Below are 25,758 nucleotides of genomic sequence, written 5' to 3'. Positions count from 1 at the left end.
TCATGAACCACAGATTGAGGCAAATGATCACTATATTCACTCTTTTATTCACATATAGCAGAACTCTGACATATAGCGAAACCATCTATACAGCATAGAACTGACATATAGCAGAACCATCTATACAGTATAGAACTGACATATAGCAGAACCATCTATACAGTATAGAACTGACATATAGCAGAACCATCTATACAGTATAGAACTGACATATAGCAGAGCCATCTATACAGTATAGAACTGACATATAGCAGAACCATCTATACAGCATAGAACTGACATATAGCGAAACCATCTATACAGTATAGAACTGACATATAGCGAAACCATCTATACAGTATAGAACTGACATATAGCAGAACCATCTATACAGTATAGAACTGACATATAGCGGAACCATCTATACAGTATAGAACTGACATATAGCAGAACCATCTATACAGTATAGAACTGACATATAGCAGAACCATCTGTACAGTATAGAACTGACATATAGCGGAACCATCTATACAGTATAGAACTGACATATAGCGGAACCATCTATACAGTATAGAACTGACATATAGCAGAACCATCTATACAGTATAGAACTGACATATAGCAGAACCATCTATACAGTATAGAACTGACATATAGCAGAACCCTCTATACAGTATAGAACTGACATATAGCAGAGCCATCTATACAGTATAGAACTGACATATAGCAGAACCATCTATACAGTATAGAATTGACATATAGCAGAACCATCTATACAGTATAGAACTGACATATAGCGAAACCATCTATAAAGTATAGAACTGACATATAGCAGAGCCATCTATACAGTATAGAACTGACATATAGCAGAACCATCTATACAGTATAGAACTGACATAAAGCAGAGCCATCTATACAGTATAGAACTGACATATAGCAGAACCATCTATACAGTATAGAACTGACATATAGCAGAACCATCTATACAGTATAAAACTGACATATAGCAGAGCCATCTATACAGTATAGAACTGACATATAGCAGAGCCATCTATACAGTATAGAACTGACATATAGCAGAACAATCTATACAGTATAGAACTGACATATAGCAGAACCATCTATACAGTATAGAACTGACATATAGCGGAACCATCTATACAGTATAGAACTGACATATAGCAGAACCATCTATACAGTATAGAACTGACATATAGCAGAACCATCTATACAGTATAGAACTGACATATAGCAGAACCATCTATACAGTATATAACTGACATATAGCAGAACCATCTATACAGTATAGAACTGACATATAGCAGAACCATCTATACAGTATATAACTGACATATAGCAGAACCATCTATACAGTATATAACTGACATATAGCGGAACCATCTATACAGTATAGAACTGACATATAGCAGAACCATCTATACAGTATATAACTGACATATAGCGGAACCATCTATACAGTATATAACTGACATATAGCAGAACCATCTATACAGTATATAACTGACATATAGCGGAACCATCTATACAGTATAGAACTGACATATAGCAGAACCATCTATACAGTATAGAACTGACATATAGCGGAACCATCTATACAGTATAGAACTGACATATAGCAGAGCCATCTATACAGTATAGAACTGACATATAGCAGATCCATCTATACAGTATAGAACTGACATATAGCAGAACCATCTATACAGTATAGAACTGACATATAGCGGAACCATCTATACAGTATATAACTGACATATAGCAGAACCATCTATACAGTATAGAACTGACATATAGCAGAGCCATCTATACAGTATAGAACTGACATATAGCAGAACCATCTATACAGTATAGAACTGACATATAGCGGAACCATCTATACAGTATAGAACTGACATATAGCAGAACCATCTATACAGTATATAACTGACATATAGCGGAACCATCTATACAGTATAGAACTGACATATAGCAGAACCATCTATACAGTATAGAACTGACATATAGCAGAAACATCTATACAGTATAGAACTGACATATAGCAGAACCATCTATACAGCATAGAACTGACATATAGCGGAACCATCTATACAGTATAGAACTGACATATAGCGGAACCATCTATACAGTATATAACTGACATATAGCGGAACCATCTATACAGTATAGAACTGACATATACCAGAACCATCTATACAGTATAGAACTGACATATAGCAGGACCATCTATACAGTATAGAACTGACAAATAGCAGAACCCTCTATACAGTATATAACTGACATATAGCGGAACCATCTATACAGCATAGAACTGACATATAGCAGAACCATCTATACAGTATAGAACTGACATATAGCAGAACCCTCTATACAGTATAGAACTGACATATAGCAGAACCATCTATACAGTATAGAACTGACATATAGCAGAACCATCTATACAGTATAGAACTGACATATAGCAGAACCATCTGTACAGTATAGAACTGACATATAGCAGAACCATCTATACAGTATAGAACTGACATATAGCAGAACCCTCTATACAGTATAGAACTGACATATAGCAGAACCATCTATACAGTATAGAACTGACATATAGCAGAACCATCTATACAGTATATAACTGACATATAGCAGAACCATCTATACAGTATATAACTGACATATTGCGGAACCATCTATACAGTATAGAACTGACATATAGCAGAACCATCTATACAGTATAGAACTGACATATAGCAGAACCATCTATACAGTATAGAACTGACATATAGCGGAACCATCTATACAGTATATAACTGACATATAGCAGAACCATCTATACAGTATAGAACTGACATATAGCAGAACCATCTATACTGTATAGAACTGACATATAGCGGAACCATCTATACAGTATAGAACTGACATATAGCAGAACCATCTATACAGTATATAACTGACATATAGCAGAACCCTCTATACAGTATATAACTGACATATAGCGGAACCATCTATACAGCATAGAACTGACATATAGCGGAACCATCTATACAGTATAGAACTGACATATAGCAGAACCATCTATACAGTATAGAACTGATATATAGCAGAACCATCTATACAGTATAGAACTGACATATAGCAGAACCATCTATACAGTATAGAACTGACATATAGCAGAACCCTCTATACAGTATAGAACTGACATATAGCAGAACCATCTATACAGTATATAACTGACATATAGCAGAACCCTCTATACAGTATATAACTGACATATAGCGGAACCATCTATACAGCATAGAACTGACATATAGCAGAACCATCTATACAGTATAGAACTGACATATAGCAGAACCATCTATACAGTATAGAACTGACATATAGCAGAACCATCTATACAGTATAGAACTGACATATAGCAGAACCCTCTATACAGTATATAACTGACATATAGCGAAACCATCTATACAGTATAGAACTGACATATAGCAGGACCATCTATACAGTATAGAACTGACATATAGCAGAACCCTCTATACAGTATATAACTGACATATAGCGAAACCATCTATACAGTATAGAACTGACATATAGCAGGACCATCTATACAGTATAGAACTGACATATAGCAGAACCATCTATACAGTATAGAACTGACATATAGCAGAACCATCTATACAGTATAGAACTGACATATAGCAGAACCATCTATACAGTATAGAACTGACATATAGCAGAACCCTCTATACAGTATATAACTGACATATAGCGGAACCATCTATACAGCATAGAACTGACATATAGCAGAACCATCTATACAGTATAGAACTGACATATAGCAGAACCATCTATACAGTATAGAACTTACATATAGCAGAACCATCTATACAGTATAGAACTGACATATAGCGGAACCATCTATACAGTATAGAACTGACATATAGCAGAACCATCTATACAGTATAGAACTGACATATAGCAGAACCATCTATACAGCATAGAACTGACATATAGCGGATCCCTCTATACAGTATAGAACTGACATATAGCAGAACCATCTATACAGTATAGAACTGACATATAGCGGAACCATCTATACAGTATAGAACTGACAAAGTAGAAATAAGCGTCCATTGTCCATAATAAAAAGATCACAAGATACAAACAAAAAACAAAGTCATCACTATTGGCATAGAGCACTGGACTTACAGTAAGCAGCAGGGGGTGTACACCATGAGCAACTACTTTGATAAACTGCATGAATACGTACAACATCAGCACCTGTCAGAATCAATTTGACCTAGATATCCTGAGCCTTGCACTACTCTGTCATCAATGCACGATATATGTTGTGTCTTTGGCTGTATTTGTGGGCCTCTACAATCTACATCCATGGCTACATACAAAAGTGTATTGGCGTTCTTTATGAGTGCATTGCATTGTATTGTTCGTAAAACCCTTTGAAGTCAAGAGATACCTTGGCTGAAAAATTTGTTTCTAGTAGGTAATTGCAGTTGCAATATTGTCAATGTATATTTTTCATCAAAGTGAAGGAAATGGAAACATTAGGGCTTATGAAAGCACATAAGAGATTTCTGACGCTCTCAGAAACCAGGCAGCATGCACTTATGCTCGCACGCACACACACACACACAAACAGGTCTTGTTTGAAAGTTGTTTAAAACGTCCAAATGGAGATATATTTCAGTGTTGTTGGAGGGGCTATCGTCAAACTAAAAGCTGTTGAGGTGGATGTTCAGTGCTCTGTGAGACAGCAGTCAGTGACCGTGACGCTGTCTGACGCTGTCATAACTGACCTTCCTTTGGCCTGACTGTCTCAGTGCTTTCCTTGTCTCCGTCAGGGCACGCAGACGTGACACACCGTGGCCTACTCCTCTCTCCTCTCCTCTCCTGCTCACTGGGCTTTCAGCATGGGGACAGATGTGACACACTGTGGCCTCCTCTCCTCTCCTGCCCACTGGGCTTTCAGCATGGGGACAGATGTGACACACTGTGGCCTCCTCTCCTCTCCTGCCCACTGGGCTTTCAGCATGGGGACAGATGTGACACACTGTGGCCTCCTCTCCTCTCCTGCCCACTGGGCTTTCAGCATGGGGACAGATGTGACACACCGTGGCCTCTCCTCTCCTCTCCTCTCCTCATGGGGAGCACCATACAGATGCTCTACTTCTGGTGCTGCACCACCAAAGGACTTGAGCCCTTTCAGATCCAGGACAGGTGCCCTTACTCGTGACCTGATTCCATTCCCCTCTTACATAGCCTACAATAACTAATTGAATTCCAAGTCACGTATATGTCACTGCAAAAATCTCTGAAGCTGGAGTCACTTATTTACATTTTTTTTTTTACATTTTAGTCATTTAGCAGACGCTCTTATCCAGAGCGACTTACAGTTAGTGAGTGTATACATTTTCTAAATAAAATAAATAAAATAAATCATACTGGCCCCCCGTGGGAAACGAACCCACAACCCTGGCGTTGCAAGCGCCATGCTCTACCAACAGAGCTACACGGGGGGCCAGTGTGATTTTAAAAAAATATATACAAAATAATATCTTTAAGCATCAGTTGTCAGAGCAGCTTACCGATCACTGCACCTGTACACAGCCCATCTGTAATTAGCCCACCCAACTACCTCATCCCCATATTGTTATTTACATTGTGGTCCTCTGTAGCTCAGCTGGTAGAGCACGGCGCTTGTAACGCCAAGGTAGTGGGTTCGATCCCCGGGACCACCCATACACAAAAAAAAAAATAATGTATGCACGCATGACTGTAAGTCGCTTTGGATAAAAGCGTCTGCTAAATGGCATATTATTATTATTTATTTTGCTCATTTGCACCCCAGTATCTCTATTTGCACATCATCTTCTGCACATCTATCACTCCAGTGTTAATACTAAATTATAATTGTAATTGTTTTGCACTACGGCCTATTTATTGCCTTACCTCCATAACTTACTACATTTGCACACACTGTATATAGATTTTCTATTGTGTTATTGACTTTATGTTTTGTTTTACCCCACATGTAACTCTGTGTTTTTTTTTTTATTGCACTGCTTTGCTTTATCTTGGCCAGGTCGCAGTTGTAAATGAGAACTTGTTCTCAACTGGCTTACCTGGTTAAATAAAGGTTAAAAAAAAAACTTTAAAAAACAATGATATATTTATATGATTTGAACATGATGCGCGACAAATGCTAATATCGGTTCCATGAATTGAATGGGATTTGTGCCGCAAATGCTAAAATGTTAGCATGTGGAAACAAAAAAAAAGCATGGATGGCTGTCATACTTTGTCCATAGACTGCCTACAGGAAACCAATGTCATTTTGTAATTTGGGTGAACTAAACCCTTAATCTTTCTTTCTTTATCTTTATTTTCTACAAATGATCGCACCAATAAATCACGTTTTGGATATTTTATGTGTGTATGTAGCAGAGCTTTGGTTCATTCTATTCGGTTTATCTCTCATCCTTGAAGTGGATGCTGACGTATGGACGCTTCAGAGTGAGCCTTCCTTCACTCCCTCCCTCCCTCCCTCCCTCCCTCCCTCCAGGCGAATGCACTTATTTCACCTCTTTTGTCCCCAAAAAATCCTGTCTATTTCCCGCATCCACGTTAATCAACCTTGGTTCTTTCAGTGTGTTTGATTCGTTGGAACCGTGTGTTCAGAATCTGACTCACTGTATCCATTCTTCTATCGCTCACTCGTTTGTCATTGTCCACGTTACACAATGTATTGTACAGACACTCAGGGGTCATGACAGGGTGCTGTGGACTACATCCAGGTCAGCAACAGAGCTCTCTCCTCTCCAGGCTTCAAAGACTAGAGTCCATATCGTGTCCATCGAGTGCTCTGTCTTGTAACGCCATCTTGGATTTTGTTCATGCCATTCACTCTCAACCCCTGCCGGCTCTGTTACAGCATTTCTATCAAGATCAGATCTTACAAAATAATTTGTTATGGGTTCAAAGTTCATAGACTGACTACAGAAGACAACTGTAGGGTTAATTTTATACAAACCTCAAACATTCTTACCTCAAATAAAACACTGTTAAAGGTATGTTGAATCACAGTTAGATACAAGCCTCAGTAGGAAAAAATGTTTGGTTACTTGACCTGTTGACCCTATCTGTGCAGCGATGTGGTGAATCCTAAACATTCCAACACCATTGCTACAAAACAGCTGTGTTTGCTGTAATGGGTCAACAGTTGATATACTAGAAGAGCCTATAGGGCTCAACACCACAGCTGATTCATCCGTTAGCTGTAAATGCCATCTGTTGTTCCTCTTCATGAAATATGACATCTTCTCTAAGCATTTATTTTAACGCTCACAGCCCGAGCAGACAATAGCAAGGCCAGAGATGCTGTTATGATCAATACCCTTTCCTGGCGTTACATCCCCAGCAGATAACACTTTGTGGTTCATTTGACCATCATTCTCTGTCTCTTTTTTTTTTTTTAATAGTCCGAGAGAAATGATAATAACCTGTGAAAGCAACTGACCTTTCAACTTTGCTTCTGTATCACGTGTCCTATCTTTTGAATGGGCTTCACGATTATGTCATAACATTTGTGAAAATGTATTTAAAGATATATAGATACAATTATATTTGTGTTTTTTGGATGAATGTACTAAGTTTTTGCGCTTGGAGATCATTGCGCTACGTTTTTGCCCATTGAAGACATTCAGAAAGCCTACAATGTTCAAAGACGACAAGGCTGAGGGGCAGTCACTTCCTGGTAAATTTCACAGCGTATAGTTTCCTGGTAAATATCAAAGATCCAGACATACACTACCAGTCAAAAGTTTGGACACACCTACTCATTCAAGGGTTTTTCTTCATTTTTTAAAAACTATTTTCTACATTGTAATAGTGAAGACATCAAAACTATGAAATAACACATATGGAATCATGTAGTAACCAAAAAAGTGATAAACAAACCAAAATATATTTTACATTTGAGATTCTTCAAAGTAGCCACCCTTTGCCTTGATGACAGCTTTGCACACTCTTGGCATTCTCTCAAATAAAGAAAAACCCTTGAATGAGTAGGTGTGTCCAAACTTTTGACTGGTACTGTATGTTGATAAGTGCAGATTGTTCTCACCGTCATCATATAATTTCATAAACTACTGTATGTGGATAAAACCAAGTGTGCATTGACAGTTCTATAAAAATCTGAATGTACATACATGTTTACAATATTTACAGTGCTAAATACTATTATATCCAACACTTAAAGGGATGGTTTACCAAAATGACAAAATGACACGTTGGTTTCCTTACCCTGTAAACAGTCAATGGACAAGGTATTATGTAAATTCATGCTTTTCCCCTGGCACTGTTTCCACATGCTAACGTTTTAGCATTTGTGGTACAAATCCCATTCAAGTCATCAGACCGATATTAGCATTTTTCAAAAGTGCCCAACATTTATTGTGAAGCTCAACAAAGTCACATATATGATTTGAACATGATGCGCTACAGATGCTAATAACGGTTCCATGAATTGAATGGGATTTGTGCCACAAATGCTAAAATGTTAGCACGTGGAAACAAAAAAAAAGCATGGATTGCTGTCATACTTTGTCCATAGACTGCTTACAGGAAACCAATGTCATTTTGTAATTTGGGTGAACTAAGTCCTTAATCTTTCTTTCTTTCTTTATCTTTATTTTCTACAAATGATCGCACCAATATATCACGTTTTGGATATTGTTTGTGTGTATGTAGCACGTGTCAGTGATTCACAGTGCCAGGGACCCATAACACCTACATGGAGTCCTACTGAGTAATAGACTCGATACACTGCCGTTCTGAAATGGAATGTTATCAAGGGTGTGTTTCTGGGGTGGTCAGTAGACGGTCTCCTTGACGATGTTGGAGGAGAAGGTGTGGTTACTGCAGATGCTGATGGAGTGTCTGATCAGAACACGTCTCTGTTTCTTGCGGCGACACGGCAGGCAGAAGCAGCGGAGCGTGTTGAAGAAGATCTCCCTGTAGTTGGCTGAGACCAGGTTGTAGAGGACTGGGTTGATGGCTGAGCTCACGTAGAAGAGGACGTTGGTCACCATGAAGAAGTAGTGATAGTAATCATATCCTTCCCTGTCGGGGAGGTGAGAGGAGGTGGGAGGAGGGGAGCACAGGGAGGTGGGAGGAGGTGGGGGGAGGTGGGAGGTGTGGAGCACAGGAAGGTGGGAGGAGGTGGGGGGAGGTGGGAGGAGGTGGGAGGAGGTGGGGGGAGGTGGGAGGAGGTGGGGGGAGGTGGGGGGAGGAGGGGAGCACAGGGAGGTGGGAGGAGGAGAGCACAGGGAGGTGGGAGGAGGTGGGAGGAGGTAGGGGAAGGAGGTGGGGGAGGAGGTGGGGGAGGAGGGGAGCACAGGGAGGTGGGTGGAGGTGGGGGGGAGGGAGGGAGGAGGTGGGGGAGGTGGGAGGAGAGGAGCACAGGAAGGTGGGAGGAGGTGGGGGGAGGTGGTGGGGAGGAGGTGGGGGAGGTGGGAGGAGGTGGGGGGAAGAGGGAGGAGGTGGGGGGTGGTGGGGAGGAGGTGGGGGGAAGAGGGAGGAGGTGGGGGGGAGGGAGGAAGGGAGTACAGGGAGGTGGGAGGAGGAGAGCACAGGGAGGTGGGAGGAGGTGGAGGAGGTAGGGAAGGAGGTGGGGGAGGAGGTGGGGGAGGAGGGGAGCACAGGGAGGTGGGTGGAGGTGGGGGGGAGGGAGGAGGAGGTGGGGGAGGTGGGAGGAGAGGAGCACAGGAGGTGGGAGGAGGTGGGGGGAGGGGTGGGAGGAGGTGGGGGAGGTGGGAGGGGTGGGGGGAAGAGGGAGGAGGTGGGGGGGTGGTGGGGAGGAGGTGGGGGGAAGAGGAGGAGGTGGGGGAGGAGGGAAGGGAGTACAGGGAGGTGGGAGGAGGAAGGCACAGGGAGGTGGGAGGAGGTGGGAGGAGGTAGGGGAAGGAGGTGGGGGAGGAGGTGGGGGAGGAGGGAGCACAGGGAGGTGGGTGGAGGTGGGGGGGAGAGGGAGGAGGTGGGGGAGGTGGAGGAGAGGAGCACAGGAAGGTGGGAGGAGGTGGGGGGAGGTGGTGGGAGGAGGTGGGGGAGGTGGGGGAGGTGGGAGGAGGGTGGGGGAGGTGGTGGGGAGGAGGTGTGGGCGGTGGGGGAGGGGGGAGGAGGTGGGGGGAAGAGGGAGGAGGTGGGGGGGAGGGAGGAAGGGAGTACAGGAAGGTGGGAGGAGGTGGTGAGAGGTGGGGGGAGGTGGGGGAGGTGGGAGGAGGTGGGGGGAGGAAGAGGGAGGAGGTGGGGGGGAGGGAGGAAGGGAGTAACAGGAATGAAGATCAGTGTTTTTTATACCAACATGTAACTAACATGTCATTGTAATAAAGAGAATTGTTTGCTGGTAGTTTTCCATTTAATAACCACATTATTGTTGACCAAATGTTTTCCTACCGTCCTCTCCAAGACAGATGTGTTCACAATGAGCACTAGGTCTCAGATGATAAAGGGGTGATGTACACCTGTGAAGCATATCAGGCTACCAAAACCCTAACCCTAACCCTAAAGTTAATACAGACACTTCCAGGAGCTGAGCAGGGTGGTTAACCTAGCAGCACTCCCATCTTGTTCTCTCTCTGGGTCTTTACTTTCTGTCTCACTTATCATACTGGCATCTCTGAATGTAGGCCACAACTCTCCACAGAGATGCTATACTCTACGCTCGTATGCAGCAATGAAATCGCTGCTCTTACTTCTCCTGGCTCTGACGTAGACAAAGCTGGAGGGTAGAAAGTCTCTCTCAGCATGGTGAGTGTACACCACTTAAAGTGGCAGTGCACTCAAAAACTAGATTTTCCTATTTAAAAAAAGAAGAAGATATTTTCACACGATGATGTTGAAATAACACTCTGTAATTGTGAAAATTATGATAATGTCCTTTTAGTTTAAGAGCTTTAAAAAACAATTGCTGAGATTTCAGTCTGTTCAGGTGGACTGGAGTTTTTGCCGACAGCATGACATCACAATCCAGTTGTAAAGTTTTGTTTTAATTGTATCTCGGATGTGCTTCCTTAGCTTTGGAATAATTGATTCCTCCCTTCTGGAATCATTTAATCAATGGTGTGCGTTTGGTTCAATTAAGGAAACAATATATTGTGAGTGTAGTCAGGCAATCGAGAGAGAGAGAAAGAGAGAGAGAGAGAGAGAGAGAGAGAGGGAGAGAGAGAGAGAGAGAGAGAGAGAGAGAGAGAGAGAGAGAGAGAGAGAGAGAGAGAGAGAGAGAGAGAGAGAGAGAGAGAGAGAGAGAGAGAGAGAGAGAGAGAGAGGAGAGAGAGAGAGAGAGAGAGAGAGGGAGAGAGAGAGAGAGAGAGAGAGAAAGACTTAGCTAAAGCTCTCGCTCTGATCACTCTGACAAGTTATGCTAATTTGATCAGGGAGATCTATGTTCAGTCGTGGTCAAAAGTTTTGAGAATGACACAAGTATTGGTCTTCACAAAGTTTGCTGCTTCAGTGTTTTTAGATATTTTTGTCAGATGTTACTATGGTATACTGAAGTATAATTACAAGCATTCAATAAGTGTCAAAGGCTTTTCTTGACAATTACATTAAGTTTATGCAAAGAGTCACTATTTGCAGTGTTGACCCTTCTTTTTCAAGACCTCTGCAATCCGCCCTGGCATGCTGTCAATTAACTTCTGGGCCACCATCCTGACTGATGGCAGCCCATTCTTGCATAATCAATGCTTGGAGTTTGTCAGAATTTGTGGGTTTTTGTTTGTCCACCCGCCTCTTGAGGATGACCACAAGTTCTCAATGGGATTAAGGTCTGGGGAGTTTCCTGGCCATGGACCCAAAATATCAATGTTTTGTTCCCCGAGCCACTTAGTTATCACTTTTGCTTAATGGCAAGGTGCTCCATCATGCTGGAAAAGGCATTGTCCCTGATGTTTTTCCCTGGAGAGAAGTGGCTTCCTCGCTGCCCTTCTTGACACCAGGCCATCCAGAGGGACTTTGCAATTAATTGCAATTCATCTGATCACTCTTCATAACATTCTGGAGTGTATGCAAATTGCCATCATAAAAACTGAGGCAGCAGACTTTGTGAAAATTAATATTTGTGTCATTCTCAAAACCTTTGACCACGACTGTACTCTGGCTGGCTGATCTCCCCTCTGACTGGGTGGCTGATCTCCCCTCTGACTGGGTGGCTGATCTCCCCTCTGACTGGGTGGCTGATCTCCCCTCTGACTGGATGACTGATCTCCCCTCTGACTGGATGACTGATCTCCCCTCTGAGTGCGTGGCTGATCTCCCCTCTGACTGGGTGGCTGATCTCCCCTCTGACTGGATGACTGATCTCCCCCTCTGACTGGGTGACTGATCTCCCCTCTGACTGGGTGGCTGATCTCCCCTCTGACTGGGTGGCTGATCTCCCCTCTGACTGGGTGGCTGATCTCCCCTCTGACTGGGTGGCTGATCTCCCCTCTGACTGGGTGGCTGATCTCCCCTCTGACTGGATGGCTGATCTCCCCTCTGACTGGGTGGCTGATCTCCCCTCTGACTGGCTGGCTGATCTCCCCTCTGACTGGATGACTGATCTCCCCTCTGACTGGGTGGCTGATCTCCCCTCTGACTGGGTGGCTGATCTCCCCTCTGACTGGGTGGCTGATCTCCCCTCTGACTGGGTGGCTGATCTCCCCTCTGACTGGGTGGCTGATCTCCCCTCTGACTGGGTGGCTGATCTCCCCTCTGACTGGGTGGCTGATCTCCCCTCTGACTGGGTGGCTGATCTCCCCTCTGACTGGATGGCTGATCTCCCCTCTGACTGGGTGGCTGATCTCCCCTCTGACTGGGTGGCTGATCTCCCCTCTGACTGGATGACTGATCTCCCCTCTGACTGGGTGGCTGATCTGGGTGGCTAGATGGACTGTGTGTTATGTTACTCACTCTGTAAACTCTGCGTAGCAGTACATGAGGCGCCGTATGTAATAGGGTAGATAGCACACCACAAAGGCAACAACCACAGCTCCTGAGAGAGAGTGAGAGAGAGAGAGAGAGAGAGCAAGAGAGAGATAATGGTAGAGAGAGATAATGGTAGAGAGAGAGAGAGAGAGAGAGAGAGAGAGAGAGAGAGAGAGAGAGAGAGAGAGAGAGAGAGAGAGAGAGAGAGAGAGAGAGAATGGTAGAGAGAAAGAGATTAAGGTAAGGACATATTGTACTATTCAGACAGAGACAGAGGCTCTGAAATGGTACCCTATCCCCTATACAGTGCACTACTTTTGACCTGGGTCCTATGGGTCCTCATCAAAATTAGTGCACTTGCAGTAATATAATGCCATTTGGGAGGCAACCAGATCAAAGCCTGCACAGTTGAATGAGGTTCAGCAGCAGATCTGAGACAAGCATTGCTTTCACAGTTAGAATAGCAGTATAGTATTATAATACCACTGCAGTATACTGTAGGTAATTAACATTCCGCTAAATTAACCAAAGCAAAAAACAAATTAGTTTGATTGATTTAATTTATTTGATCATTAAAAGCAAAGGGCTGCTCCAGTCGGAGACAACATTAAATACATAAAGCCCAAAGTAAAAATCACTGTCATTGAAACCAGCAAAAAATACACACAAAATAATAAAACAAATAAAAGAAAAATGCTATCTCATGCTCAATCATGGTAAACTAAGCATGCTCTGGGATTGGCTTCGATCTATTATTAATGTGGTACTATTCAATTCTATTCAGTATTATTCAGTACTATTCAGTTCTCTCTCATCTCCTCTGCGTGTTGCACTCCCAAGGTGACCTGGGCTCAGGGGCTATCCTGTTCTGTTGTTGTTGTTGTTGTTGTTGTTGTTGTTGTTGTTGTTGTTCCTGATCCTTGACAAGAACCGCTGCCATGGATTCCATTTGCGCTCTATTGATTATGACGTCCATGCTGATATTTATCCTATTACCTCACCTCTCCACTCCAGTGAAGCACTGAATGATGTTCAGGCTGGACAGTCTGCTGTCCAAAGGTATTAAACAAGGCTGACTGAGGTGGTGAGAGGTTACGACAGGTGAAAGGTCAGAGGTTAATTAAAGGGCAACCTTTCAAGCCTCTGTGGAATTTAAATTGAAAAAGAACGCTCTCCTGAAGGTTCTAAAGGAAGTCAATGATCTATGGAACCAGGATGTTTATATGATGTATCACAGACATGATCTATGGAACCAGGATGTTTATATGATGTATCACAGACATGATCTATGGAACCAGGATGTTTATATGATGTATCACAGACATGATCTATGGAACCAGGATGTTTATATGATGTATCACAGACATGATCTATGGAACCAGGATGTTTATATGATGTATCACAGACATGGTCTTAGCCTCTCCTGTCCTAATCTAAATGAGGAAGTCTCGTTCTGCCTCATACCTGACATTACCCTGTGATTCATGGGGATATGACCTTTTCAGATAGCCTATCACTACTTTACTATTTATCACATGGCACTGTCAAACACCACTCTCAAATCCTCTTGACACTAGAGAGCAAATACTGCACAGCAAACCGTTTTCATTACAATCACTACCGCTGTAATCACTAGAACTATTACTTGTATGCAATATAAAGAGATTGGTAAATTATAATGAAGTTATAACGGTAAATATTATGACTTATTTTTCTATCCTAACACCAAAGGTTCTACCATATTTGCTAAAATGTCAACGTTTAGCTCATCAGCCTGCTTTTGCAGCTGTGATATTTCGGTCTCAGTCACGCCCTGGCTCTAGGGACTCTTTTAAGTTGAGCCAGGGTGTGTAGAGTTTATGTTTTGTGCTCGTTGTGTCTAGTCTAGTTTTTGTATATCTATGTTGGCCAGAGTGGTTCTCAATCAGAGGCAACGAGTATCAGCTGTTGCTGGTTGTCTCTGATTGGGAACCATATTTAGTCAGGTGGTTTTCCCACAGTGTTTGTGGGATCTTGTTCCGTGTTTTGCACCTGTGGACGGCACGCATCGATTTGTTGTTTTGTTCGTGTATCATTTAATAAATAAGTATGTTCACCTTCCACGCTGCGCCTTGGTCCTCTATATCCGACGATCGTGACAGTCTCAGTCTGTGCGGAACACACACACACCCCCCGCGGTGACGGCAAAAGCTCTGTGTGACTGGTTTGCTCTTCACTGGCAATCAAGCAGCAGTCAGAGTCCAAGGGAAGCTCATTGGTCATGATAAATACAGGCTGTAGGGTTTCAATCCTGCTCTCAGTCCAAACCACACACTGGCCGCCCTGAATGATGTGGTCCATGAAAGCAGTTTAATGTTTTTTAGACGTTCTCTAAAGTTTGGTAATCTGAATTCCGCTCACTGTGAACCAGAGCAACAAAAAAAAGTTTGTCCCCTTACGAAAATGACTTTACATTTTCAAACCAAGTTTGGGTGTTTTGGCTAGTCTCTGAAATGTGGTTCTAGGTGCCAACATTAGTGTTGGTGAGTGCTGATCTAGGGTCTAAATTGCAAAATAATTAAATAATTGCGAGGGTTGAAATGTTACCATAGACGGTTGGGTTGTCCATTAGGCAATGTGTCATTGGCTGTATCATAGCCTGGTTAAATCAGAGCCCTGGCTTTAGTCATGGACCATAAAGGACAATTAGAGATGCTGTCTGAAGCCTTGTCATTGTCAATCTTATTGTATCTGTATACCACAATTAAACACGGCTGCTTTCCAATCCACTCAAATATATGCTTTATATTTGGTTCTTAATAATCTGACAGCAAGAACAGTGACAAAACCTGAATCTCGGAGAACAAATATAATTGTGATAACTGTTATATGAGCCCTCCTGTAGCTCAGTTGGTAGAGCATGGCGCTTGCAAATCCATGGTTGTGAGTTCAATTCCCACGGGGGGGCCAGTATGAAAAATGTATGCACTCGCTAACTGTAAGTCGCTCTGGATAAGAGTGTCTGCTAAAATGACTATAATGTAAATATGATTATCAGCTAGCAGTTCCGTCAAATAGTGGATCAAGTTAACAGAATATCCACTGTTTCTGTGCATGTGCACCTTCATCTTATTGTTAAGGTAACAGAACTGTCTAATTAGCAAACGTGCATATCTGAATGGATGGCAACCTTTGCTTTCACGATGGGAAATCAGTTGCTATAGCAACGACGCTGGTCTGTAGGATAACAAGGGAATTGTATCCATTAGGTCAGTGGTGGAATTCTCAGCTTGCAAGACGCATTTCCGTGGAAATTCTACAATACAGTATTCAGCGAAGAGCGCTTTTGGTCTTTGAAAGATGCAGGTTTCATTGTCTTGCCTTTACAAATGTGTCTGTGTCGTTCTCATGTTGGCTCTTTAGCACATGAAAGAGACGGTGGAGCGGGGAGAAAGGGAGTCTCGCCGTGGTTTTGTATCAGTCGGAGTGCTGTCTGTCTGTCTCCAAGTCTGCCTGAACAGTGATAGCATGTGGAGCTCCACAGTGGCTCCCCACTGGGCACATACATCAAGTCAACGTCTATTCCACCTTTATTCCAACTAGCTCTCATAATCTCACGTCAGAATTAGACGTTCATCCCTGTTTCTCAAACATCAAATTTGGAAGTTGTTGCAAACGTCAAATGTATAAGTGTTTAAGGTTAAATTTAGGCATTAACTCCACATTTTTAAGGTTAATGTTAAGTTTAGGCATTGACTCCGAAATCTTAAGGTTGGGCATTAACTCCAAATGGTTAAGGTAAGGGTTAAGGTTTGGGACACGTTTAAAACAAACATTTCTATAACACGTTTTTATTGCTGGATTTGAACATGCAACCTTCGGAATCTAGAGGCATCTGCCATCCCCATTCACAACGCCCTCGCAAAACCGAAACCTACTTGAACGTAACAGTGCTCAATGTTGCCCCTAGTGGCCGGTTTCTATGTCATCTTCCAATGTCCTCAGACATGGATGGATGTCGAATACTGACTTGTATCAAGGGTGACCTGGCTGGTTTATTCAATGTCATTTCATTGAAATTACACGGAAACAATGTTGATTCAACCAGTGTGTGCCCAGTGGGTCTGATCAAAGCCTATTTAACCCCACCATCCAGCCCGTTAGCATGGAGCAGCAGAAATGCACACCAGCACATTAACACAGAGCAAACATTAAAGAGTAAAACTGTTTGGTTAACTTCTCATTGACTCGTCTTGGAAAGATTCAGACTGGATATACTTGTACAGTGATTAAGCCCTCTGATTTACTCCAGTGTTGGTTAACTTCCAACTCTATCCATGATGTAATATGCAGGAAAGTGTGTGTGTGTGGGGGGGGGGGGGATCCCTGTTTCTAACATGAATAAATTTACAGCACCCTAAAATAGCTCGGCCCACTTTGACCTTTGACCTGTCCTTTGGTGCAGGGGGGAAAGAGACAAATGCAACAAAATTATGAACACACTCTTACACACGCATTAACTCAAACTGTTGGCGTCTAAGCAGGGGCGGTGTGTTCAATAGGGCGATATGGGCGACGCACTGCCAAACGGGAAAAGGAAGGGATTTTTTTTCTAATCAATTATATCACGGCAACAGTAGTTATCAGTGTTGTAATCTAGACGTCTGATCTGCCACAGTGCCACTAAATGTCCAATCAGGCTAAAGTCGTGCTTCAAATGCCCCCCCCCCCCTTTTGGGGCGATTTCAGTCAGGTTGAAAATCGCCCAGAAGTCTGTCATAGACTCCCATGTAAAATCTATTTTTTTCAAATATCAGAGCTTTCAATACAATCTCTATGGGTTTCTGAGGGCTTGCACTTACGCGCTTTCGTCATACGTAACGTAACCATGAACGTAACTAAGAAAAGAGCGGGTAGCCTCATCAATCAATTCACGTACTACTATCAAGATGGCTATAGCGTTCAGTGCAACTCGATTGTCTCTTTGAAATAAGTTACTTTTTGTCGGCGAACAAATCAAGATAAATTGGCAACGAAACAATTAGGACCTCCCAGACCAAATTTAATAATTCAACAGGTTTCTACTAAAGGGGGGAAGTCCTACACCCGAGGATTTTCCAAAAATTGGTACGAACGAAAAACCTGGCTAGCAGGCTGCGATGTAGCTAATGCAGTCTTCTGCTACCCCCTGCTTACTCTTTCACCCTGAAGGCGGCACGGCAGACAGCACCGCTTGGACAGCGACTGGTGTGTAACGGACATGCACCATCTTTCAGGAAAGATTAAGAAACATGAGCTGTCAAAGACCCACATGGATAGCTGTTTGAGATTGTCTGCTTTGGGGAGAGTGAACATTCCCACTCAACTGGATGAGGGATACAGGCTAGCTGTCCGCCGCCACAACGATGAGGTTAGTGTTGATAATCACAAGTTTACTGGAGAACTGAAACTGACAAGGCTGACAAGATAGGACCCTTTTGTCCATTGTTATTGGATAGGAACAGAACTTATAACCAGCTCCTGACCTAAATAGATCTTAGCACAACATTTTACTCAACATATCATATTCCATATTCACTATAACAAATATATTTACTACGACATTAGCAAGAACCGCCACATCCTCAGCCGGCTAATCCAGTGTGTGAAGTTTTGCGGAGTGTTTGAGTTAGCTTTGCGAGGCAAAGATGAAACTGAGGGCTCCACCAACCCTGGTAAGCCAACACTTTTGAGATCAGTCAATAAATGCTTCTGGTATTGACTTATATGCTGCCCCTGTCTTCATGTTGTTGCTGGACATATCTTTTTTAAAATGTGTGTAGGTCACCTAAATCATCAGAAAAATTGCCCCCCCTGAGAATTTTTTCAGGAGCCGCCACTGCGTCTAAGGAAGTGGCTTTTAGAATCGCCACTACACACACATTAACTCACATTAAGTACACTTAGTTCCGCTCTGTGATTGCCATCAAGCACAGGCTTTCCCCCTTCTCCTGTCATGCAGGGGGACTGCAATAAGAGCCAGGAGTGACAGGCCAGAGCTAGTGTGTGCAATGTCTTAATAATGTCTGCTACCAAGGTTAAGTGGCAACAGTAATGGCCTTGATGTACCACTACACTCCCCTATGTATTTATTTGGACAGGGAAGCTTAAACGTTTAAAACCACTCAAATGTAACTAAATGTAATCTAAAATGTAATCTACAGAATCCCAAAAAGTAACTAGTTATCATGAGACGGCCATAAACAATAAGTAGAAATGTGGCATAAAATCTGACCTTTCTGGTAATTTTTTTTTAATACATTGCTGTGGTGTAGTCACTTTTGAGGACACAAGGACAAGGACACAGTACAAATATGATACAAATATGAAAATATGAAATATTTTTTAAAGATGTATTTCCAATTCAACAAAACTGTATGAATAAAGCTTGAAATTACTTATATGCTTTCCAAATATAGTATACTCAAATTATAAAACGATTAACAATAAGATTTCACCTTATAACAGTAAAATACATTTTTTGTATGTGTAGTGTGAGAGAAAATTAGGATATCTTCTAAATGTCTCTCTTTATAAAAACTTCTGCCCCCACCGCTGTGAACGTCACCCAGAGCTCTAACTTGGCTTCCTGTCACCTTTTATTTTCATACATAGCTCGTTTATAGTTTAGAAATGAAAGCACTTTATGTATCTAGTCCCCCCATTTGAAGGTGTTATAATATTTAGACAAATTCCCTTATAGTGGATTACATTTAGTCAAATGTTTAGTATTTGGTCCCATTTGGTCCCATATTGCTAGAACACAATGACTACATCAAGCTTTACAAACGTGTTGGATGCATTTGCAGTTTGTTTAGGTTTTGTTTCAGATTATTTTGTGCCCAATAACTTTTGCTTGTCAGTAATTACGTTTTTAAGATATATATATTTAAAAAACACAGAAATCATCCCCATATGATGCAAAATGCATATCTTGAAAACTTGATTGCTGACAAGTAAAACATTTTGGGACTATGTCAACAATGGACTAATGAAACAAATACCAAAAGATAGTTTTTGGGTGGAGTTTTCCTTTAATGTAGAAGAGTTCAGAAACATATGTTATTCTTATTTACAATACAAGTGACTTTAAAATGACACAATACGTTATCTTAAGGCTTGGGGATCAAAGCTGTCTCGAAGCCTATTGGTTTGAGAGCCGATGCACCGGTACCGTTTGCCGGACGGTAGCAGAGTGAACAGTCTAGAGCTTGGGTGGCTGAAGTCTTTGGCAATTTTTTGAGCCTTCCTCTGACACCTCCTGATATAGAGGTCCTGGATGGCAGGGAGCTCGGCCCCAGTGATGTACTGGGTCATCTGCACCACCCTCTGTAGCTCTTTGCGGTCGAGGGCGGTGCATTTACCATACCAAGCGGTGATGCAGCCAGTCAAGATGCTCTCGATGGTGCAGCTGTATAACTTTTTGAGGATCTGAGTGCCTATGCCAAATATTTTCAGCCTCCTGAAGGGGAAGAGGCGCTTAGTGATGTGGACACCAAGGAACTTGAAGCTCTCGACCTGCTCCACCACAGCCCTGTTGATGTGGATGGAGGCATGCTCTCCCCTCTTTCTCCTGTAGTCCACGATCAGCTCCTTGGTCTTATTGACGTTGAGGGAGAGGTTGTTGTCCTGGCACCACACTGGCAAGTCTCTGACCTCCTCCCTGTAGGCTGTCTCATTGCCATCGGTGATCAGGTCTACCACCGTCGTGTCGTCAGCAAACTTGATGATGGTGTTGGAGTCGTACGTGGCCACCCAGTCATGGGTGAACAGGGAGTATAGGAGTGGACTAAGCACGCACCCCTGAGGGGTCTTGTGGGTCAGCATGGCGGAGGTGTTGTTGCCTACCCTCTCCACCTGGGGCCGGCCCGTCAGGAAGTCCAGGATCCTGTTGCAAAAGGAGGTGTTCAGTCCCAGGGTCCCGAGCTTAGTGATGAGCTTGGAGGGGATTATGGTGTTGAACACTGTGCTGTAGTCTATGAACAGCATTCTCACATAGTTATTTCCCCTCTTGTCCAGGTGTGAGAGGGCAGTGTGAAGTGCAATTTAGATTGCGTCATCTCTGGATCTGTTGGGGCGGAATGTAAATTGGAATGTTGGTGTCTGGAAAGATGGTGTTGATGTGTGTCATGACCAGCCTTTCAAAACACTTCATAATTACATGTGAGTGCTACAGGGCGATAGTCATTTAGGCAGGTTACTTTGGAGTTCTTGGGAACAGGGACAACAGTGGTCAGCTTGAAACATGTTGGGATTACCAACTGGGAAAATAATAGTTAAAAAATGTCCGTGAAGACATTTGCCAACTGGTCTGCGCATGCTCTGAGAATGCGCCCTGGTATAATGATGAGTCGGCCTTGCGAGTGATAACCGGCTTAAAATGTTTAACTCACACTGGCCACGGAGAGCGAGATTACACAGTCATCTGGAACAGGGGCTTTCATGCAGGACTCGGTGTTGTTTTCCTTAAAGCGAGCATAAAAGGCATTTTGCTCGTTTGGGAGTTCTGCATCACTGGGCATCTCACGACTGGGTTTCCCTTTGTAATCTGTTATCGTCTGCAAGTCCTGCCACATGCGATGAGTGTCGGAGATGGTGTTATAGGCTCCAACTTTATCCTATATTGTCCTTTTGTATGTTTGATGTTTCGTCGGAGGTCGTAGCTGGCTTTTTGTATGCGTCCATATCCGTGTCCCGTTCTTTGTAAGCGGTTGCTCCAGCCTTTAGCCCAGCACGGATGTTGCCTGTAATACATGGTTTTTGGTTTGGATACATTCATATAGTCACTGTGGGGACAACATTGTCTATGCACTGATGTGGTAAACTCCTCAATGCTATCGGATGAATCCTGGAACACATCCTAGTATGTACTAGCAAAACAATCTTGTAGCATTGCATCTGCTTCAATGGACCACTTCCATATTGAGCGCGTCACTGGTACTTCCTGTTTGAGCTTTTGTTTGTAAACAGAAGGCAGGACGATAGAGTCATGGTCTGATTTTCCAAAAGAGGGCGAGGGAGGGCCTTGTATGCGTTTCTGTGGGTAGAATAAAAGTGGTCTAGAGTTTTAGTGCCCCTAGTGGCATAGGAGACGTGTTGGTAGAAGTGAGGTAGAACGGTTTTAAGTCTCCCCTCGTTAAAGTCTCTGCCCACCAGAAATGCTGCCTCTGGGTGTGTGGTTTCTTGTTTGTTTATGGCCCCATACAGTTTGTTGCGTGCCAAAGTGGTGTTGGCTTGTGGAGGGACGTAGATAGCCGTGATGATTATGGATGAGAACTCTCTTGGTAGATAAAAGGGTCTGCAGCTTACCATGAGGTATTCTATATCAGGTGAGCAAAAGCACAAGATTTTCTTCACACTGGAAGCAGCGCACCAGTTGTTGTTTATGAAGAGTCACACCCCTCCCCCTTTGGACTTGCCCGAGGCCGCCTTCGCCTGATCGTACCGCTGCATGGAGGAACCACTGAGTTCTATGTTCATAAATTGAGCCAGCCAGGTTTCTGCAAGGCATATAATATTGCAGTTTTTCAAGTCTCTCTGATAAGAGACTCTCGAACGAAGGTCTTCCATCTTATTCTCGAGTGATTGGACATTTGCCAATAAAACAGAGGGGATTGCCGGTTGGTTTTCTCTGCATCACAGTCCATCTAGCGTGTGTACGCCTGCTGCGTTTTGGTAGCTCATAAAACAAAGGAATAGCATCCGGAGTGAACAAAGGAACAGCTGAGTCGGAGTTGAAGTCAGATTTGAGGTCAAAATCAATGTCCAAAAGTGCTTAGCGGTCATATGTGAAAATAGTATAAACACGAAAAAAGTCACTAAATAGTAAAGTCGGGTTGGAACTCGTAAGATGTTGGCTTTCTCCGTCGGCGCCATCATATATCTTCTATAAAACAGATAAAAACACCCTCAAAAGGTGACATTCTGTAATGTCGCCTCATATAAAACATTTGATCTGAAATCCAAAATGCTGGAGTCTAGAGACAAATTAAAAGTTCTACCTTCACTGTCCGAATAAATACACAGGGGAGTGTATACAGCTGTTTTTCTAGAAACATTCCCTTTTCATTCATTTATCAGTGGGCATTGAATTCACTAAAATGATTATTGCCCACTACTGTTTCAAGTGCATGTGATCACTGAGTGGCGTCTGCCCATCCTCCACTCTAGGAGGATGAGGCATTGTGCTAATAACGCATGCAGCCTGACGCCTGTCATAAAGAAACTACTCCATACTATCGTTATGGTAATCAGGAGTTGAAGGATGTTAACTTGTCCTTTGAAGCTTTGGTCATGTGTGTAGCCAACTAGCCGCCCACAGCAGATGGAGAAAGCTGTGAGATACTATTCTCCTTTTTGGTGCATCAATGAAAAGGATTTATTCAACCTTAATAAAAACCTGGCAGTGGGTTGCTGGTTTTCTCTCTTAGATAGTGTGTCCTATAATGGAGTGCTAATGGAATGGGTTTAGAGATAGGGAGAGTGATGCTGGCTCAGGCTGAATGGGCGCCATCTCACAGTAGTTGAGACCCCATCTTCTAATGTCTAATGACACACAGTCAGATAGTGGACTTCTCTTCTGCATTTTGTAGTTCATACAAGCATACAAACGGACACGTGTAAGCATTTTTGCCAGTTAAAGGAATAGTTCACCAAATGTTGTGTGTATGTGTGTGCGTGCGTAGAATTGAGCATTGTATACTCACGTAGAACCATGACTCCATGACGCAGCGACTGAGTGCGGTTTGGCTCCACAGCAACACTCAGCATGGTAGGGTTGCCCTCGACAATGCAGATGCGGTTGTCCTGCTGCTTCTCTCTGAACATACGCAGCAGCTGACTGGCGATGACCCCGTTCAGAACAGATATGGCTACCATGGGAACCACAAAGGACAGGAACACATTCACCTGTCCAGAGAAATGGAGCGACAGGGAGAGATACAGTTAGTAAGACTGTACTTTCTGCCAATGAGTCAATGTAGTATTAGTCTCAAACAGTACTGGTGACGCAATCATAACAATCATCGATCAATTGTTTCTTGTCTGGGACAAAAATAATGCAACAGACATATTGATTGATTTGAAGTCTGTTCAAAAGTTGGTCTGCCATTCTGATGGGAACACAGTTGCGTGCATATTGACACAGCTAATAAGTACATATTGACACAGTCTAGACTAACCAGAGGAGTTTCACAATCTCACTATACACTGTAAAGTACCACCTCTAAAGATACTCTATAAAGTACCACCTCTAAAGATCCTCTGTACAGTACCACTTCTAAAGATACTCTGTACAGTACCACCTCTAAAGATACTCTGTACAGTACCACTTCTAAAGATACTCTGTACAGTACCACCTCTAAATATACTCTGTATAGTACCACCTCTAAAGATCCTCTGTACAGTATCACCTCTAAATATACTCTGTACAGTACCACCTCTAAAGATACTCTGTACAGTACCACCTCTAAATATACTCTGTACAGTACCACCTCTAAAGATACTTTGTACAGTACCACTTCTAAAGATACTCTGTACAGTACCACCTCTAAAGATACTCTGTACAGTACCACCTCTAAATATACTTTGTACAGTACCACCTCTAAAGATACTCTGTACAGTACCACCTCTAAAGACACTTTGTACAGTACCACCTCTAAAGATACTCTGTACAGTACCACTAAATATACTCTGTACAGTACCACCTCTAAATATACTCTGTAAAGTACCACCTCTAAATATACTCTGTAAAGTACCTCCTCTAAATATACTATGTAAAGTACCACCTCTAAATATACTCTGTACAGTACCACCTCTAAAGACACTCTGTACAGTACCACCTCTAAAGACACTCTGTACAGTACCATTTCTAAAGATACTCTGTACAGTACCATTTCTAAAGATACTCTGTACAGTACCACTTCTAAAGATACTCTGTACAGTACCACCTCGAAAGACACTATGTACAGTACCACTTCTAAAGACACTCTGTACAGTACCACCTCTAAATATACTCTGTACAGTACCACTTCTAAAGATACTCTGTAAAGTACCACCTCTAAAGACACTCTATACAGTACCACCTCTAAATATACTCTGTACAGTACCACTTCTAAAGATACTCTGTACAGTACCACCTCTAAAGATACTCTGTACAGTACCACCTCTAAAGATACTCTGTACAGTACCACCTCTAAAGATACTCTGTACAGTACCACCTCTAAAGATACTCTGTACAGTACCACCTCTGAAGATACTCTGTACAGTACCACCTCTAAAGATACTCTGTACAGTACCACTAAATATACTCTGTACAGTACCACCTCTAAAGATACTCTGTACAGTACCACCTCTAAATATACTCTGTAAAGTACCACCTCTAAAGACACTCTATACAGTACCACCTCTAAAGACACTCTATACAGTACCACCTCTAAATATACTCTGTACAGTCCACTTCTAAAGATACTCTGTACAGTACCACCTCTAAAGATACTCTGTACAGTACCACCTCCAAAGATACTCTGTACAGTACCACCTCTAAATATACTCTGTAAAGTACCACCTCTAAAGATCCTCTGTACAGTACCACCTCTAAATATACTCTGTACAGTACCACTTCTAAAGATCCTCTGTACAGTACCACCTCTAAAGATACTCTGTACAGTACCACCTCTAAATATACTCTGTACAGTACCACTTCTAAAGATACTCTGTACAGTACCACCTCTAAAGATACTATGTACAGTACCACCTCTAAAGATACTCTGTACAGTA

At 42.7% G+C, this 25,758-nt stretch overlaps 1 protein-coding gene across 1 annotated transcript in view; it reads right to left on the bottom strand.

Moving 5' to 3' along the window:
- Positions 1-6,621: 6,621 nt before the first annotated feature.
- LOC311149703 (neurotensin receptor type 1-like) overlaps positions 6,622-25,758 on the bottom strand; it is a gene marked incomplete at its 5' end in the record, with an annotated part of 73,649 nt that continues 54,512 nt past the window's right edge. Inside the window, 3 exons of the mRNA XM_084186912.1 lie at positions 6,622-9,123; positions 12,949-13,030; positions 23,688-23,889. Of these exons, the coding sequence (XP_084043038.1) occupies positions 8,874-9,123; positions 12,949-13,030; positions 23,688-23,889 (534 nt within the window). The 3' untranslated portion in view covers positions 6,622-8,873. The remainder of the gene's footprint in view (positions 9,124-12,948; positions 13,031-23,687; positions 23,890-25,758) is intronic.

This window comes from Coregonus lavaretus, assembly GCF_964263955.1.
Source record: "Coregonus lavaretus genome assembly, chromosome: 22".
Classification (NCBI taxonomy): Eukaryota; Metazoa; Chordata; class Actinopteri; order Salmoniformes; family Salmonidae; genus Coregonus; species Coregonus lavaretus.
This window is presented reverse-complemented; position numbering and strand designations above follow the sequence as displayed.